The 15,741-nt window shown below is 41.4% G+C and overlaps 1 protein-coding gene across 3 annotated transcripts in view; it reads right to left on the reverse strand.

The window, feature by feature from the left end:
- Positions 1-15,741, reverse strand: part of Pcsk5 (proprotein convertase subtilisin/kexin type 5) — a 412,773-nt gene that overhangs the window by 83,191 nt on the left and 313,841 nt on the right. For all 3 annotated transcript variants that reach the window (XM_021151578.2, XM_021151579.2, XM_029472674.1), the window contains exons 21-22: positions 14,447-14,549; positions 2,660-2,796 (exon numbers count right to left, since the gene is read on the reverse strand). In XM_021151578.2, the coding sequence (XP_021007237.1) occupies positions 2,660-2,796; positions 14,447-14,549 (240 nt within the window). The remainder of the gene's footprint in view (positions 1-2,659; positions 2,797-14,446; positions 14,550-15,741) is intronic.

Here is a 15,741-nt window from a genome sequence, read left to right on the forward strand (position 1 = left end):
GCATAGAATAACCTGAGTCTAGTGTTCACTCAGTATATGAGCCACCACATGGGTATTCAAAGCATTGACCTTCAGGCTGCAGGGACGTCAAGTGTATGAGTAAAGATAGTGCTACTGCTTTGTTGGAAGGACAGAAATGGAAAGCCTGTATAATGTTGGACTTGAGCTTCCCAATGCTTAAGCTTTTCACTGAAGTTTCCTTTGTGGAATTTCTTGAAGTGAAGCATTCAGCTACAGCACAGCAACCTGAAGGCAGAGGCTAGCCTTGCTGATTACTCTGAGCTTCTGTTGTGCAGAGAACATGTTAAATAAGGGCTTGGTAAACAATTACCCTCTCCAGTAAACCTCTGCTCATCACTTATGGAAATAATCTATGGCAGCCTTTTGACTGCTCCTTTGGTCCATATCTGATAGTTTCTCATTGTTCAGTATGTGAGGACAAACCTTATTATTCTGTAAATACCTTGAGAGCAAGTCAGTTTGTTTGTTTGTTTGTTTTTCATTGCAATGACAGATATACCACAGATAACACTTACAGGAACGGAGGACTTGCCTGGCTCTCACTTTCAAAGGTGTCAGTGCATCTGGGTAGGGAGGGTGTGGTGGAGTTGAGAAGCTCCCTTCCTGGAAGCCACACCCCAGAGAAGAATTCCCATACAGTGGCTTTCTCACTCCTCCCCCTCTGCCATTCCCTCTGGACCCCAGCTTATGGGAGGGTCCAACCTACACTAAGGGTCCTAGTTCCCTTTCAGTCAATCCTTCCTAGAAATGCTCTCACAGAAACACCCAGAGATTTCCTTTAATAATCTACTAGGCGTTTCTCAATCAGGTTAAGTTATGAAATGGTTTAGCTATCACATGCTCTGGTTTACTGTATTCTCCATTGCACTAGTAACGTGTACAAAGGAGGGTCAATTATATTTAAGATGATGGATTAAATGGAGTTCTTCAAGTAGAAAATATGGACGAATTGTTGAAGTCCTTCTCATATGGCTTGGTATAAGTAGTAGCAAGATGCTTAGACTATCTGATATTTTCTTAGAATCTAAACTTTGTTTTAATTTTGGGACATATGTTGAGATATAAAGGGTTTTATGGGAAATGAGTCTAAAAGCCCATTTGTTCTTTTTATTTTTTTTAAACAAATAAAAAGAGGCTTAAAGAAGTGAAGTGACTAAGTATCTTCTTGTTAGTAAGAAAGCTGGGGGCTCAGTTGTAGTAAACTTGCTTAGCATGTGTAAGGCCTTATGTTTGAACCCCAGTATTGCATAAAACCAGGCCTAGTAGTGCATGCCTATAATCCCAACATTTGGGAAGTAGGAGTAGGAAGATCAAAAACTTAAAGTTATTCTCAGCTATATAGTGAGTTTGAGGCCTGCTTAGGATACAGGAGATATTGTTAAAAATAAATAATTAATTAATAAACGTACCTAGGAGGATGGGACAATTGTGCATTTCCTTAGAGCTAGTCTTGAGGGACTTCCTCCTGAACAAGGCACGCTCTTCCTTACCTGCCGTGTGTGCACAGTCTCTGTGCCAGATGTTGCCTCATTTCAGACCACATCAGGAAGCAGGGTTGAAACCATTCCCTGCTCTTCTGGTGTTGGCCGTAAAGTTTTTTATGGACAAGCTTGATATTCCGAGTGAGGCAAGGTATATAAAAGGGGAGTGGGCAGGAGCCCAGTTTCTGTATTCCTGCCAATCCAATATGTTGTGTTTTTTTTTTTTTTTCATTTTTCTTGGTTTTACTATAGGCAACAGTAAAGACTAATAAGCCTCTCTCACTAGACAAATGGTATATGTATGATGGAGGTCAGAAGAACCATTCTCTCGGGGTGGGTGAGACAATTGGGCACAGTAGAGATTGCAGAGAAATGCAGAGTAGCCTGTTGGAGGCTTTAGCCTGAAAAAAAAATCTGTGGGAAAGATGTGTCCAGGGCAGCAACACCATCTAGCCTTCCACCAGTGACCAAAAGTCCATATTTCTTTTCTTTACAATGACACAACATTTAAATTTGCTTCACGCTCAAACTCTACTATATAAGCAAAATAATGTGATTGTAGTTCATATGAAGTCAAAATAGAGGACAGGCTTAAAATGAGGCTGGAGCAGCATCAAGGGTTAAACTGCAGAGGAACCTGGACGGCGTGGCCTACCCCCAGTGATGGTGGAAACCCTGAGAGTATCTCAGACTGGACCAGAAAGGTCACATCTGTCTTGAGTGAATTGATTACCTTGCCATCTAAATGGCTTAGCTCAGCTCTTAGACCTCACATAACCTTTAATGCATTGCTAGTTTGAGGGACCATCTGTGTCTTGCATAATTCCCTAGCTTTTCAGTTCTCCCACAACAAAGCTTAGCTTTACTGTGCTCGTCATACTTGACCACACACTTAATACTTTCTGCTTTTGCTTCCCAGAGAAGACCTCTCTTCACTTCTCTCATCTCCTTAGGGGCAGTGAGTCAACATGTGTGGTTATGTGAACAAGGATTTTTGTGTCCTGGCAGCAAAAGAGCCTTCAGGTTGTACTGGTGCCTTCATGAACAGCTGTCTGCTTAGAACCTCAGCCCTTTTGCAGGTTTCTGAGCCAAAACAAGTGTTGGTTTGTGAGAGTACAGATTGGAATGAGGAAGGAGCCGGCAGCAAATGTCCTCACCTGCTCTACAGGAGGTGCAGTTGGAAGGGCCACTACCTTGGCATCCTTGACAAGTATAGTGGCATGGATGGCATTGCTTCTTAAATTCGAACTTCCAGGAAGGACAGTTCATAACACAGCGACCATCATCGAAGACCCTGGAGGACAAGCAGGGTATTAGAATTCACTGGGAGGACTTCTGAAGGGCCATGAGTGGTCATGTTTCACTGTACAGATTTGTCCCACTGCTCCAGAAACACAAGTGATGCCTGGGGCAGATCAACTCAGGACCTGGGAGATATTAGTTACATACCCATCCTTGGCCCAATATATAGATCCAACAGCAAGCTAACCGGAACCTGGCTAGGGGTATGATCCCAAATCTGCTTGCAACTGGTGCCCACCCAGATGAAGGCTTCACCAGATCCAGTCAGTATCAGATGTAGTCTCTGCCTTTCAAGATACTAAATGGGCTGCTGAATCCTGAGGCCTTGGGGAAAGCTTTCTTCCTTTAGTTATCAACATGCCCACTGTGATGGTTTGTATATCCTTGGACCAGGGAGTGGCACCATCTGAAGGTGTGGCCTTGTTGGAATAGGTGTGACCTGGTTGGAATGGGTGTGTCACTGTGGGTGTGGGTATAAGATCCTCACCCTAGTTGCCTGGAAGTCAGTCTTCCACTAGCAGCCTTTGGATGAAGACATAGAACTCTCAGCTCCTCCTGCACCATGACAGCCTGGATGCTGCCATGCTCTCACCTTGATGATAATGAACTGAACCTCTGAACCTGTAAGCCAGCCCCAATTAAATGTTGTTTTTTATAAGACTTGCCTTGGTCATGGTGTCTGTTCACAGCAGTAAAACCCTAACTAAGACAGAAGTTGGTACTGGGAGTGGGGTATTGCTGTGATAGGCCTGACCATGCTTTTATTTGACAGAATGTGGATTTTGGGACTTTGGATTTGGAAAGCAGTGGAATGCTTTAAATGGGGCTTAATGGGTCATCCTAGTAGGAATATGGAAGACTTTGTTGCTGGGAGTAATTTGAACGGTGTTGACCTGGCCCAAGAGATTTCAAAGGAGAAGAATTTCAGAATGCGGCATAAAGACTGGCTTTGTGGTACTTTGGTGAAGAATGTGGCTACTTTTTGCCCTTGTCTGAAAAGTTTGCCTGAGGCTAAGGTGAAGAGACTTGGATTAATTGCATTGACAAAAGAAGTTTCAAAAAAGCCCTAGCAGAGACTTTGTTCTCTGGTTAAGTCTTATGAAGAGAAGTTTGAACAGGCATAGCAAGCTTAGAAAGGAAAAATATAAAATATATGGTTCGAGTATTAAAGGGGTACCAGGAAGTGAAATGGAACAAATTCCTGTGTTCTAGGAGATAACAGATTAAGGGAGTGGGACCTTGGAGCAAGATCCTACCCAGCTAAATTAAATCCAGGCATGGTGGTACACACCTTTAATCTCAGGAGACAAGCATGCTGATCTCTGCATTCAAGGTCAATCTACAGAGCAAGAACCAGGATAGCCAAGCTTAGGCAGTGAAGGATTTAGAAAACATAAAGCTAGTGATAATGTAATAGTACAAGGGGATCATATTCTAGTTCCTGTAAGCAGCAGAACTCGGCAGCTTCAGCCATGTGGCTCTGGCTCTAGATTTAAGAATGTGAGGAACTACTGGGTAATTGATGCTGGTTAGCTGGAGCTAAGGAATTAGCAGTGATTAAGAAGAGACCAGCATCACTGAGGTGAAATCTTCTGGAAATTGTTTTCTGGGAGCACAAAGAAGCTGTGTTCCAGAGATACCCAAGGTTGTACCTCATGCTGCGACTAGACTTGGTAATGTGTAAGAGTCACTCAGGTGGTACTGCTTGTGAAGGAATGAAGGGATCATGGAGAGAAGCTGAGGCTTAGCACTGTGAGAGGCCGGGGAAGGCCATTGGAGAAGGTGAAGCCTCAGCTGTAGTTGATGGCCCAGGACTGAAGGGGTCATGCAAAGGATTTGAGGCTTGGCACCCTGAAGAGAGCCTATGAGAGGCTACTGGTGAAGCCTAGTTGGAGTGGAATACCCCAGTATATTGGAGATGTCAGTACCATGGAGTGATCACCAAGAACTGCAGCCGTAGTGGAGTGGATCAACCTGAGCTTAGAGTGCTACAGAGGGCAGAGCTGGAAAAGTGATGCCAACCCTTAGGAGGAGTCCAAAAGATCAAGTGGAATCCCAGACACTGAAAGAAGAAGCTGTAACATTGAAATTGCCTTGGAGACTCAAAGATGTTAAAGATGCCAGAGCCATGGGATACATGCTGAGGAAAGCTGCTAACAGGGAGTGGAGCCAGCCCAGGAGAAAGCAGTTTGTTGCAGTCAACAAAGATGAAAAAGGAGTGGAGATCTGAAGACCACTTTGACATCAGCCATGGAGATGCAGAGTTTGGAGTTTGCACAGCTGGTTTCCTGCCTTGCTTTGGGGATTACAGTTAATTAAGTTGAATGAATCTCAGAAGAGACCTTGAACTTTGAACTTTTAACATTGTTGCAACTTCTATAGACTATGAGGACTTTGAAAGTTGGACTAAATGCATTTTGCATTATGCTATGTTTAAGTATGGCCCCCATAGACTCCTGTTTTTGAACAAGTCTATGGGGACCAGGGAGTGGAATGTGATGGTTTGTATATCCTTGGACCAGGGAGTGGCACTATCTGAAGGTGTGGCCTTGTTGGAATAGGTGTGACCTGGTTGGAATGGGTGTGTCACTGTGGGTGTGGGTATAAGATCCTCACCCTAGTTGCCTGGAAGTCAGTCTTCCACTAGCAGCCTTTGGATGAAGACATAGAACTCTCAGCTCCTCCTGCGCCATGACAGCCTGGATGCTGCCATGCTCTCACCTTGATGATAATGAACTGAACCTCTGAACCTGTAAGCCAGCCCCAATTAAATGTTGTTTTTTATAAGACTTGCCTTGGTCATGGTGTCTGTTCACAGCAGTAAAACCCTAACTAAGACACCCACATTGGGTGTGTCATATCTAAGTGCGATGGAAGTGTATAATGAAGCACTATTCTGAAGGTTACATGCTATCCAGAAAACTGCCTTATGCATATTACAAGCATATGAACTCAGATTTTATTTGCTCACACATGGAGTCTCTCGACCTATTTCTTAATCGTAATTACAAACACCCCGCTGAAGGAACAACAGTTAGAAAATGGCCTCTTAAAACCTTTGGTTTTATGTGTGCAATCTATATCATGGTGTCTCTGCTAATATTTTTGTGTATGGGTTTCATCCTTCTTTGCAGAGTAATCATAAGAGCAGATGGGATTAAGTCAACCGAATCCAAGCACTCTGCTTGGAAAAACACAAAATGTTGATGAAATAAATGTAGGAATCAGCTAGGTAATGTGAACAGATGAAAGGGGCCAGGGTCCCACCTCCAGATGCTCTAATCCAGTGGAGCTCAGGAAAAAGATTGGAAAATTGCATTTCTGACAATGTTTCCAGTGGTGCTAACATTACTGATCCAGAGAGTACACATTTAGAAAACTTAATAATTTACTCATTAGTTAATTTTTTTTTCATGAGCACGCATGTAGTGACATGTGACTGAAGCCCAGTGTGGCATTTCAGTGCTTAGTCTCTGTTCATGACATCTGCACACTTACCATTTCTACCTTCTCGTCATTTCCTAATCATTGGCATCCTCAGCCTCCTCTAGTCTGAATCTTCACAAAATCTACAACTGGGGAATGGTGGTCCCGCTCTGCTGTGGAATGCCAAAACATCTCCTTTTTCTCTCTGTTACTTATGCAGTTCTCAGTCTGCCTTCCCTCTCCACCCTTCCTCATCTCCAATCTACATTTAGTTTGACGAATTTTACTCTCCTCATACAAGTGAAATATTATGCAGTAGTGTTTGTCTTTCTGAGTATGACTTAGGTCATTAAACACAATATCCTTTGGTCCCTTCTATTTTGCTGCTAATGGCAGGATTTCATTCCTCTTTATGGCTAAATATGAATAATATTCAATTGTGTATCTATAACCCATTTTTAAATTAACTCATCTGTCAGTTGGGTAGCCAGGTTGAGTACCATGACCTTAGCCATTGTGAGTGGGTCTGCAATAATCACAGTACTTTGAATGTTTCTTTGGTATGCAAATCCCATTTCCTGTGAATCCTATAGAGATCACACTTCGAGAGCCACTGCTCTGTGAACATCTGGATTACTGTGGAGTTTGTGAATTGAGTCTAGGTAATCTAGTTGAGGCCAAACTGGTGTTTTGTAGAGTTTCCTTAAAGTGATATGTAGTCTTGTTGACTATAAGGTTAACTGAGTGGAGCCCATGTCCCTAAGGGTGTAATTGTGCTACCTATTCTAGGAGCTGAGAGGATCATCAAAGAGAAGAAAAATTCCTTTGTCTGTACCACCTCTCACCACACCGATCATTTTTCCTGGTGTGGCTTGTCTAAAAGCTACTGCTTACATATCTAGACCCAATAGTTTGCTGCGGAGCTGATTAAAGCACTCCCAGGATTGGAGGAAGCTGGGGGGGTAAAGCACCCTTCCCATTGCTGTGTCATTTACATCAGGTTGGAAATAGAATGGAACTCAAGTCTACAACTGAACATAAAAGGCCAGCTTACTCTCCACTCCCTGGTCCCTCAGGTTCTGCTCAGCAGACTCAGCACCACTGGAAGCAGTAATCTTCCTGATCTCCTGCAGACCATGTCCCAGCTTTAAGGCAACACTCACACACATGACTGTCCATGTCAAAGAAAGACATGAATCCTAACAAAAGAGCTGGGTGGGTCAGGGCTGTCCTGTCTGCCGATTGTTAGCTTGGCCTGATTAAAACCGTCACAAGGGCATTTCTCATAACTTCTTGGTGTTTTAATGGAATGAAACTTTATAAAAAGTCTTTTCTCCCTGTATTTTCATAGAAACAGATCAATGTTTCTATGTTTAAGGCTGTAACGGTAACTTCTAGATACTTTAATTTAGATTTATTTACCTTGTACTCCTTCGAGGCTGGGCTAGAAAGTAGGCTTCAGCACTCAGGACCATAGCATTTTCGAGCTGTGCATGTTACATACAGAGCTAAAAGGCTTGTTTCACATTTTAAGTTGTCTTTAAGGAGCCCAACCAAAGGTGATTAGAAAAGTAAACAGAAACCATAGGATATGCAGGTGATTTCTAAACTTCTGATTTTTACCAGAGATAGTGAATCAAACCTCTAATCTTAGCACTGGAGAAGTTGAGGCAGAAGGATTTATATGAGTTTGAGAAAGACATGTGTTTCTCACTGAATTCCAGGCCAATCTAACCTGAAGAGTGGGACTCTGTCTCTATTTTTTTAGTTTTATTGTCTCTATTATTTAGTTTTTTTTCCTGGTTTTTAGTAAAACAGTTTCAGAGTTAAATTCTTAAATTAAAAAAAAATTGTAGAAAAAGTTAAACAGACATAAAAGTATATCTTGCATATATAGGTGATAATTGTCCCCCACTCAATGTGTAAGTATTACTCAGCTTCAACAGTTGTTGTTCAGCATTACTTTCTTTCCATTAATTTACTTTTTCAGCTTTGAACCAAACCCAAAAGTTAATGTTAACATTCTTACAGGTGAATGTTCTCTGAAGACCATCTTTATTTTCTAGGAACTGAAAGAATGCAGTGGCTTAAAAATCAGAAAAACAGAGACCAGCTGTCCAGGTTATTTGTCACCCCATCCCTAGTCTATCTCCTTCTTCACTGTTTTCCATCTTGTCTTATTCTGGAAGTGAGCCTACTAAAAATGCTATCTCAACTATCTTCATTCATGAAGGAGAAACCCCGCTGGCCTCTAGTGAGTTTTAAAGTGGGGAAACATCAGCAGGAATTCTAAGGTTGGGAGACTAGACACCAGGCTATTCCACCCAAGGTAGCTTCCCCTTTCCATGGCTGGGCAGAGACTGTGTCCTCTGTTGTTCCAGCATCTGGCAAATGTCCACTCCTTCTTGGATCCAACTCTTGCTTTAAATGCCAGGGTACTGAATTTCCCTCACTCTTGCTTCTTTTGAGTGTGTTAGCATCCCTTGATGGTGACCTCAATGGCAGGGACAGTGTCCTAAAGAGCCTTTGGACTCTGTGTACATCTCAGAGCTAAATATAAAGCAAGTACTTTTGACCTTCTTTGCGTGGACTCCACTTACTATGGGTTGGATATGTTTTACAACATGTATGTGTTGGAAACTTGGTCTCCAAGGTGACAATGTTGTGAAGTAGGGTTTAAGATGAGGGGAGTAAGTAATGAGGAGTCTTACACAACAGCTGGGTTGATGATGTGATCATGGGAAGAAGCCATAAAAGCAGGTCTAGCTTTCTTTTGTTCTCTCTCTCTTGTCTTCTACTTTCAGCAGTGGGGTGACCCAGCACCAAGGCATCAACCAGAGGCCAGTATCATGTACATAGATGTCCCAGTTCCGAGTAACATTCAGCCACAGCTATATTGTTTATAATTTATCCAGTCTCAAGTATTGTGTTAGAGCAGCTCCAAATGAGCCAAGACACCGATCTGGGAAACACTTTGGAAACACTTTGCCATTTTCTCAAGAACAAATAAGTCAACATCACCTTATTTCCAGATAGCTCCTTCCTTTTTATCCTTTTAACTCCCTTCAGGGAAAATACCAGAAAACTAAGAAGTCAAGTAGTTTGTTGCCATGCTCCATTACCCTTTCTTGGCCATGTGTGTATACAGCTAACATCAAAGAAGAAAGATGTGGGAGAGGAAAGGATGCTGAGAGCAAAGAGAAGAAATTGACCCTAGGAACAGTATTTTGTTAGGAAGATACTCTGATTCAAGATTCGTGTGTGTGCATTCCTTTATTCAAAAGCTAATAGTATACTTCACAAGCAAAACCTCCCAAATGTCCTAGTAGTATTACTTTACATTTTATGCCAACAGGCCTAGATTTCTCTTTATTTGAGACAGGGTCTCCCCATGTAGCCAGGATAGACTTCAAAGCCTGCCTTGCTTTCACTGCCATGGTTGTCCCTGTGCCTATTTTTTAAAAGTAGTCATTTACAGTGGTAGAATTGTATTCTCACTTTTCATTTGTATTGTGCTAGGGACAATTGTGTATCCTCCAGTGTGTACTGGATGATTATAATTGCCTCATTAGACAAGTGTTCCAAGATGTTCAAACATACAAGGCAATTTAATTATTCACAGTAATAAAAATGGGGCTAGAAGGAGAACAGGATTTAGTTTTGATCATGTTTTTATCTTAAAGTATACTTTGAAGTTTCTTTAAAGAAAACTTGCTATTTGCAGGTTTCATTCTAGAAACACTTAGAAAATAGTCTTGTGAATGCTCACAGGAAGTCATTAGCAGTTCACCCAACTGTGAAGCCTGCCAGATCCAACAATGACCAGCCTGGCAAAATGTGGCTGCTGGTGCAAGAGTGGCACAGATGGTATAGGGTAATCAACTGCTTTCTGATTGGATGTAAGGCCTGCTGCATTGAAGGGAACTCATACCTGGTACTATAAGCCCAGTTAGGAACTCAATTCTAATGAGGTTATAGGGCATTTGGGAACATACTATTTTAATTTTGCTAAATGCTCATGGTATCAAGCCGCCTTCTAAATACATATCTTCACACCTATAGATTACTTCAGCTCTGACTCATAGAGGAGCTTGTTTTAGATTATAGTTAATACAGAGACATCTGGTTAAAGTGCAGAGAATAAATGACTTGACCCTAAATGAGACATCTAAATAATTACCCTCCAATGGTTCAGGGAATACGGTGGAGGAACAGAAAGAAATGGGGGAAGATGACCATGTATCTTCTGGACATGATATGGCCAATGTACTCATGACTTTACTACACCTGAGGCTATCCACAGTAGACCTGAAAAAGATTGGGTCTGTCAATATTCAATATGGAGGAAGAAAGGGCTCATGAAGCTCTTCTGATATCCATGGTACTATTGACAGTTAATGGTGACTAGAGGAAGGATTATCATTTTCCTCAGTAGTGTGGCCACTGATATATTGTCCATGCTATACTAAATGACCTCCCTTTTATGCTCATGATGGCTGAATAATATTCCATTGTGTAAATGTACCATATTTCACTATCCATTCATCAGTTGATGGACATCTTGGTTGACTTCATGGCAGCAAGGAACAGTGATGAGCTAGTATCTCTGTAATAAGATATAGACTCCTTTGGGTTTATGCCCAGTAGTGTTAAAGCCGGATCATCTGACTGCTCCAGTCTCACCAGCCTTAAAGAACTATTTTTTTCTCACATTCTTGCCAGCATTTTTCATCATCTGTTCTTTTGATTTTAGCCATTCTGACTGAAGCCAAGTGAAATTGTGCTGTGGATGAAACTGAAACTATCATTCTGAGTGAAGTAATCCGGACTCAGGAAGGCAAGCATCATATTTTCTCTCTCATTTGTGGATATTGGCTTTGACTTTTCAGATATGTTTACTTCATTTGGAATAACCATAGAGTTCTGGAAATTAGTAAGGAGCCATGGTAGGGAGGTCCAAGTCAGGGGAGATAGAAATAAATGGTATATAGGCTCAAAGGCGATTAATGGGACAGAAGGGGTTAAATTTGAGTGATAAATGGAAGGACATGGTAGAGAAGGAACTACCGGGGAGATAAACCAATGACCTTTTGAAAAAGTCATAAGGAAACACATCCACTTCTGTAGCAGCTTCCTACTGTATAAGTATAGGTATAGATACAGGTATAGGCAAATTATATTATACACATATAGGAGAAGCATTAAAATAGAGTTATCTTATAACAGGATTACAATGCCCAGACTGGACACCACAGGGTAACAAATAAAAGACCCAGTGCAAGGAATGAGTTAACTCTTTTGGAGTTATTGTCCAGTGAAGTCTCATAGACCTCTAAACAGGCTATTGTAAATGCTATTGATTACTTTGAAGAACTCAATAGTAAGAGCCCATTGCTGAAGACACCGCATACTTAAGACATAAGACATGGAGAAATGTAGCTGCTACTCAATTGGATGCCTCATCCTTACTGGTTAATGTTGTGAGGCGCTATATATACCGCTGAAGGAGAAAAGTAATTATCAGTCTTACCCAGCCGAGGTCCTGCGAGCTACAATAATATCTTGCCTCACAGGACATAACCATTGGTGCAATCGTGGCATGAATATTCTGGGAGTAACCAATCACATTCTGATTGGATTTAAGTCCAGAACAACATGAAACTCATTCATGGACCTATTATCAAGCCATCACCCATAGACGAAGAGCCTATGGTTAGATAGGTCATAGGAACTAGGAAAAAAGCTAAGACCAATATTCTGTTGAAAGGACAGTATGTTAAGTTCCTAATGGCAGCACTATACCCATTAATTCATCTCTTTACTCTCATCAGGGAAGCTTCTATACGCAGTAGATGGTGATTAACAGAGATACTCACAACTAGCAAGGTACAGAGAATAAGAGACTGCAGAATGCTCAGCCATATATGTCTCATCCATATCACAAGCAATCCTCCCAAGGCTCATTAATCATTGCACAAGAAAGGAAATAAAGACTAAAGAGCCAGAGGTGGTGGATAAACATAATCAAACAGTGCATCTCATATACAGCAGTGACGAGATAAACTCAAAGTGATTCTGACAGCACACACAAACCCCAGTGCAAGCTGAAGTAAGAGAAGGTCCTTCATACATGGCAGAGGAGATACAAGCTCAGAGTGATGGTGACAGCATGCATAAGCCCCAGTGCAAGCTGAAGTAAGACAAAAATCTCATCATGGACAGGGAGGTCAGCATGAAGTCCCACCTCTGGTTGAGGAGTTATTGGCTACTTGTAGGTACTGGAAGAGAAAGCAATTTTTCTTTAAAAATGTTGGCCCTGGTAAGTTGGCCGAACCCCAGCAGAAGGCCACACATCCAAGATATATGTGCAGCACAAATTGGACTTGATGAGTAGAGAAATAAGTCACCAAGTTGAGGGGTGGGTCTGAGAGGCATGAAGGAGAGAATGAAAATGATTAAAGTACATTGTATGAAATTGTAAAAGAAGTATTTTGTCAAAAGAAACAAATAATTTAAAAAGGGAGATAAGTGTATTAATACTTGAAAACAACAGGCCTATTGAATCTTCAAAACTATCAGTCATGAAAGGTAAAACAAACAAGGAAACATGGCAAAGAAAATATTATAAATAAAATATGAAACATGAGAACTAGATTCTGAAAAATGTTTTGTGAATGATATTAGGATAGATGGTGAGAATGGAATGTGGGCAATATAGTATAATAATCAGCAGAACATATTACATTTCCTTAATTAAATCAAAAAAGCATTCTCATGGTTAGCACTGGGAATCCTTGAGAATTCTGTTTTTTTCCTTGTTCTTTGCCCCTTTCATCCTTCCTTCTCTCTCTCCATCCTTCCTTTATTTCTTGCCTCCTTCTTCTAAGGGAATTCTGACAATCAAACTCATGGTCTTGATGACACACAGTGCAACAAGCACATGTTTATAAAACTGTTGCTATATGCTGATTCTCTGTGCAAAATTAAGAAACACATACATCATACATCACAGCCCCTGCTCACAGGGATATCACAGTCCTGAGGAAGAGTGAGAACAGAATGACCCTTGTGCAGAGGAAGGGTCTCAGTGGGTTGCAAAGTACCCCCTCTGTGACAATATTCTTATCCAATTGAGAGAGAGAGAGAGACAGAGAGAGAGAGAGAGAGAGAGAGAGAGANGAGAGAGAGAGAGAGAGAGAGAGAGAGACAGAGAGAGAGACAGAGAGAGAGAGAGACAGAGACAGAGAGAGACACAGAGAGAGAGACAGAGAGAGAGAGACAGAGAGAGAGACAGAGAGAGAGACAGAGAGAGAGAGAGGCAGCTTCTTACACATTTAGCTAAAGGCATTCGTTCAAACACTCAGAAGCTTCCAATTATTAAGAGCTAGAACAGAGGAGCAGTGGTTAAAAATATATCAGGCATTCAATCCTCTCTATTGGATATGTCTGTTAGATTAGCAATGCTGCTCCTTCCATGGCTTATTATTTCTGTTTGACATGTAGTGATGCGTCTATTTTCCTTACACTGTACTAGGGAAGGAGATGCAAATGTGAGATCTCAAGACACTCACACTCTAGTGAAGACAAGCATTTGGAAACAGATATCATACAGACATTTATAAGGGCTACACATGCTCTGATAGACATGATAGGATAACCTGAGTTGGATCTCCAAGACTCACATGTTAGAAGGAGAGAACTTATTCCCATATTTTGTCCTATGATCTCCATGCAAGTGCTGTAGGCCCATGTATGTATGGATATAGGACACATATAAATAAATAATAACTTAGCAAACATAGTAATTTTTTTGAAGAAGGGAATGCTAGTTCTGCTAGGAAGTGGTCAGAAATGACTTTACATAATAGGTTTCTCTTAAATTGATTATAGAAATGAGTATATACATGTATTTATATTTATTGTATGGTATTGAATTGATTATAGAGATGAATACGTATATACTCACCTCTATAATAAATTCATATATATATATATATATATATGTCAGAAAATGGAAATTCTGTTTGAGGGATGAATGTTTCAGGTACTTTGCCAAGGGTATTGAACCTCATGGGAGAGGATGCTACAGTTGTGGCCAGACCATAGGTAATATCTGTGTCATTGGAAGGAGTTTGGGTCCTGTGTCTAACAGCTTAATTAGGTGCTATAAGGTGGTCAATACATCCACCTCTAGGAATCACAAAAAAGTCACTCACCTAGTTACGGGGCAGCTGATACAGTCTTCCTGAGTTGGTCCCCAGCACTTGGCACATGAGGCTTCACAGGTTTGGCAGTGGCCTTGGTCATCCATGTATTCTCCTGTGGAACAAATGTAGCTGTTTACTTTATTCCACATAGTAAGCCTGCCAGGGCTGACAGTAGGGGATTAGCCAAAACTCTTGCTGGCTACTTGAGCAGTGGAAATAACACAAGGCATGGTTATGTTTCAAGTCAAACAGTGGTCAGGCCACACCCACATCTTGTCTAAGCATGCTATAAGGGGAAGGATTGTAGTTTTAGAGAAAGAATAGATGTAGTGTTTTGACTGAAATTTGGCAGATGTGGACTAAATGTTATCCTTAAAGCTTACCAGTAAAGAAACAGAACAGGGTTGTCCATTCAGCTGGAAAGTTTATCTTTCCCATAGGAGTACATATCTGATCTTTCCACAGGACCCAGTGAAGCTTTACAAATTTCTCTTGAACATAGGAAATCACTCCCACAGCTAAGGGGTAGAGAGAGGTCAACCTGCCCAAAGGCATCAAAGACAGGGTGACACTCAATGAATCCAACCTTCCTCCTACACTGGAGCTCTTCTCCCTTGTCACTGTAAAAAATCCAAACCAAACCAAACAACAACAATCAAACCCAAAATCACAACAGTCTGAGAGGTTTCTTCAGCCAGATCCAAAATACCATATTTTGTTGTTGTTTGAGAACACGTAATCCTCGAATCAAATGTTGTCCACATTCTGGCAGAACCATCGCTTTCACTTGGCCTCATCCCACTCTTGAATTTGACAGCTGTTTAATCATCTGGAGTTTGTCAATGTGAGAACCACCTGGAGTGGTGAGGTAGGATGACCCATTCATGGATTAGTCAAGCCACCTCAATGATGCTCTAAGATTACAGATGATGTTTGTTACTATAGTTACATTCAGCTGGATGAGGATGGAACGTGTTGTCCTTGGTCTTTCCCACTGTAGAGCAATTTTAATCCAGCAACATGGCTACTCTGGCAAGGGCTCACACTCAAAAGACCTTTTAGGTCTGTGTGATCCGGCTGGGATAGCACACTACCTAATCCCTCTGGTTGGAATGTAGATATGCCCTTAGTACATATCTTTAAGGTAGAATTGGTTTGTAGAAGGAAGCAGCCACATTTGAAAGTGACAAATCAGAGAAAGATTTTCCCCAAATGAGTTAGAGATAGGATATGTCTAACCCTCATGAGAACAGAGAGGAAAGAAAGGTGACTAGAGGGGAGAGGGGAGAGGGGAGAGGGGAGAG

This window comes from Mus caroli, chromosome 19 (assembly GCF_900094665.2).
Source record: "Mus caroli chromosome 19, CAROLI_EIJ_v1.1, whole genome shotgun sequence".
NCBI lineage: Eukaryota > Metazoa > Chordata > Mammalia > Rodentia > Muridae > Mus > Mus caroli.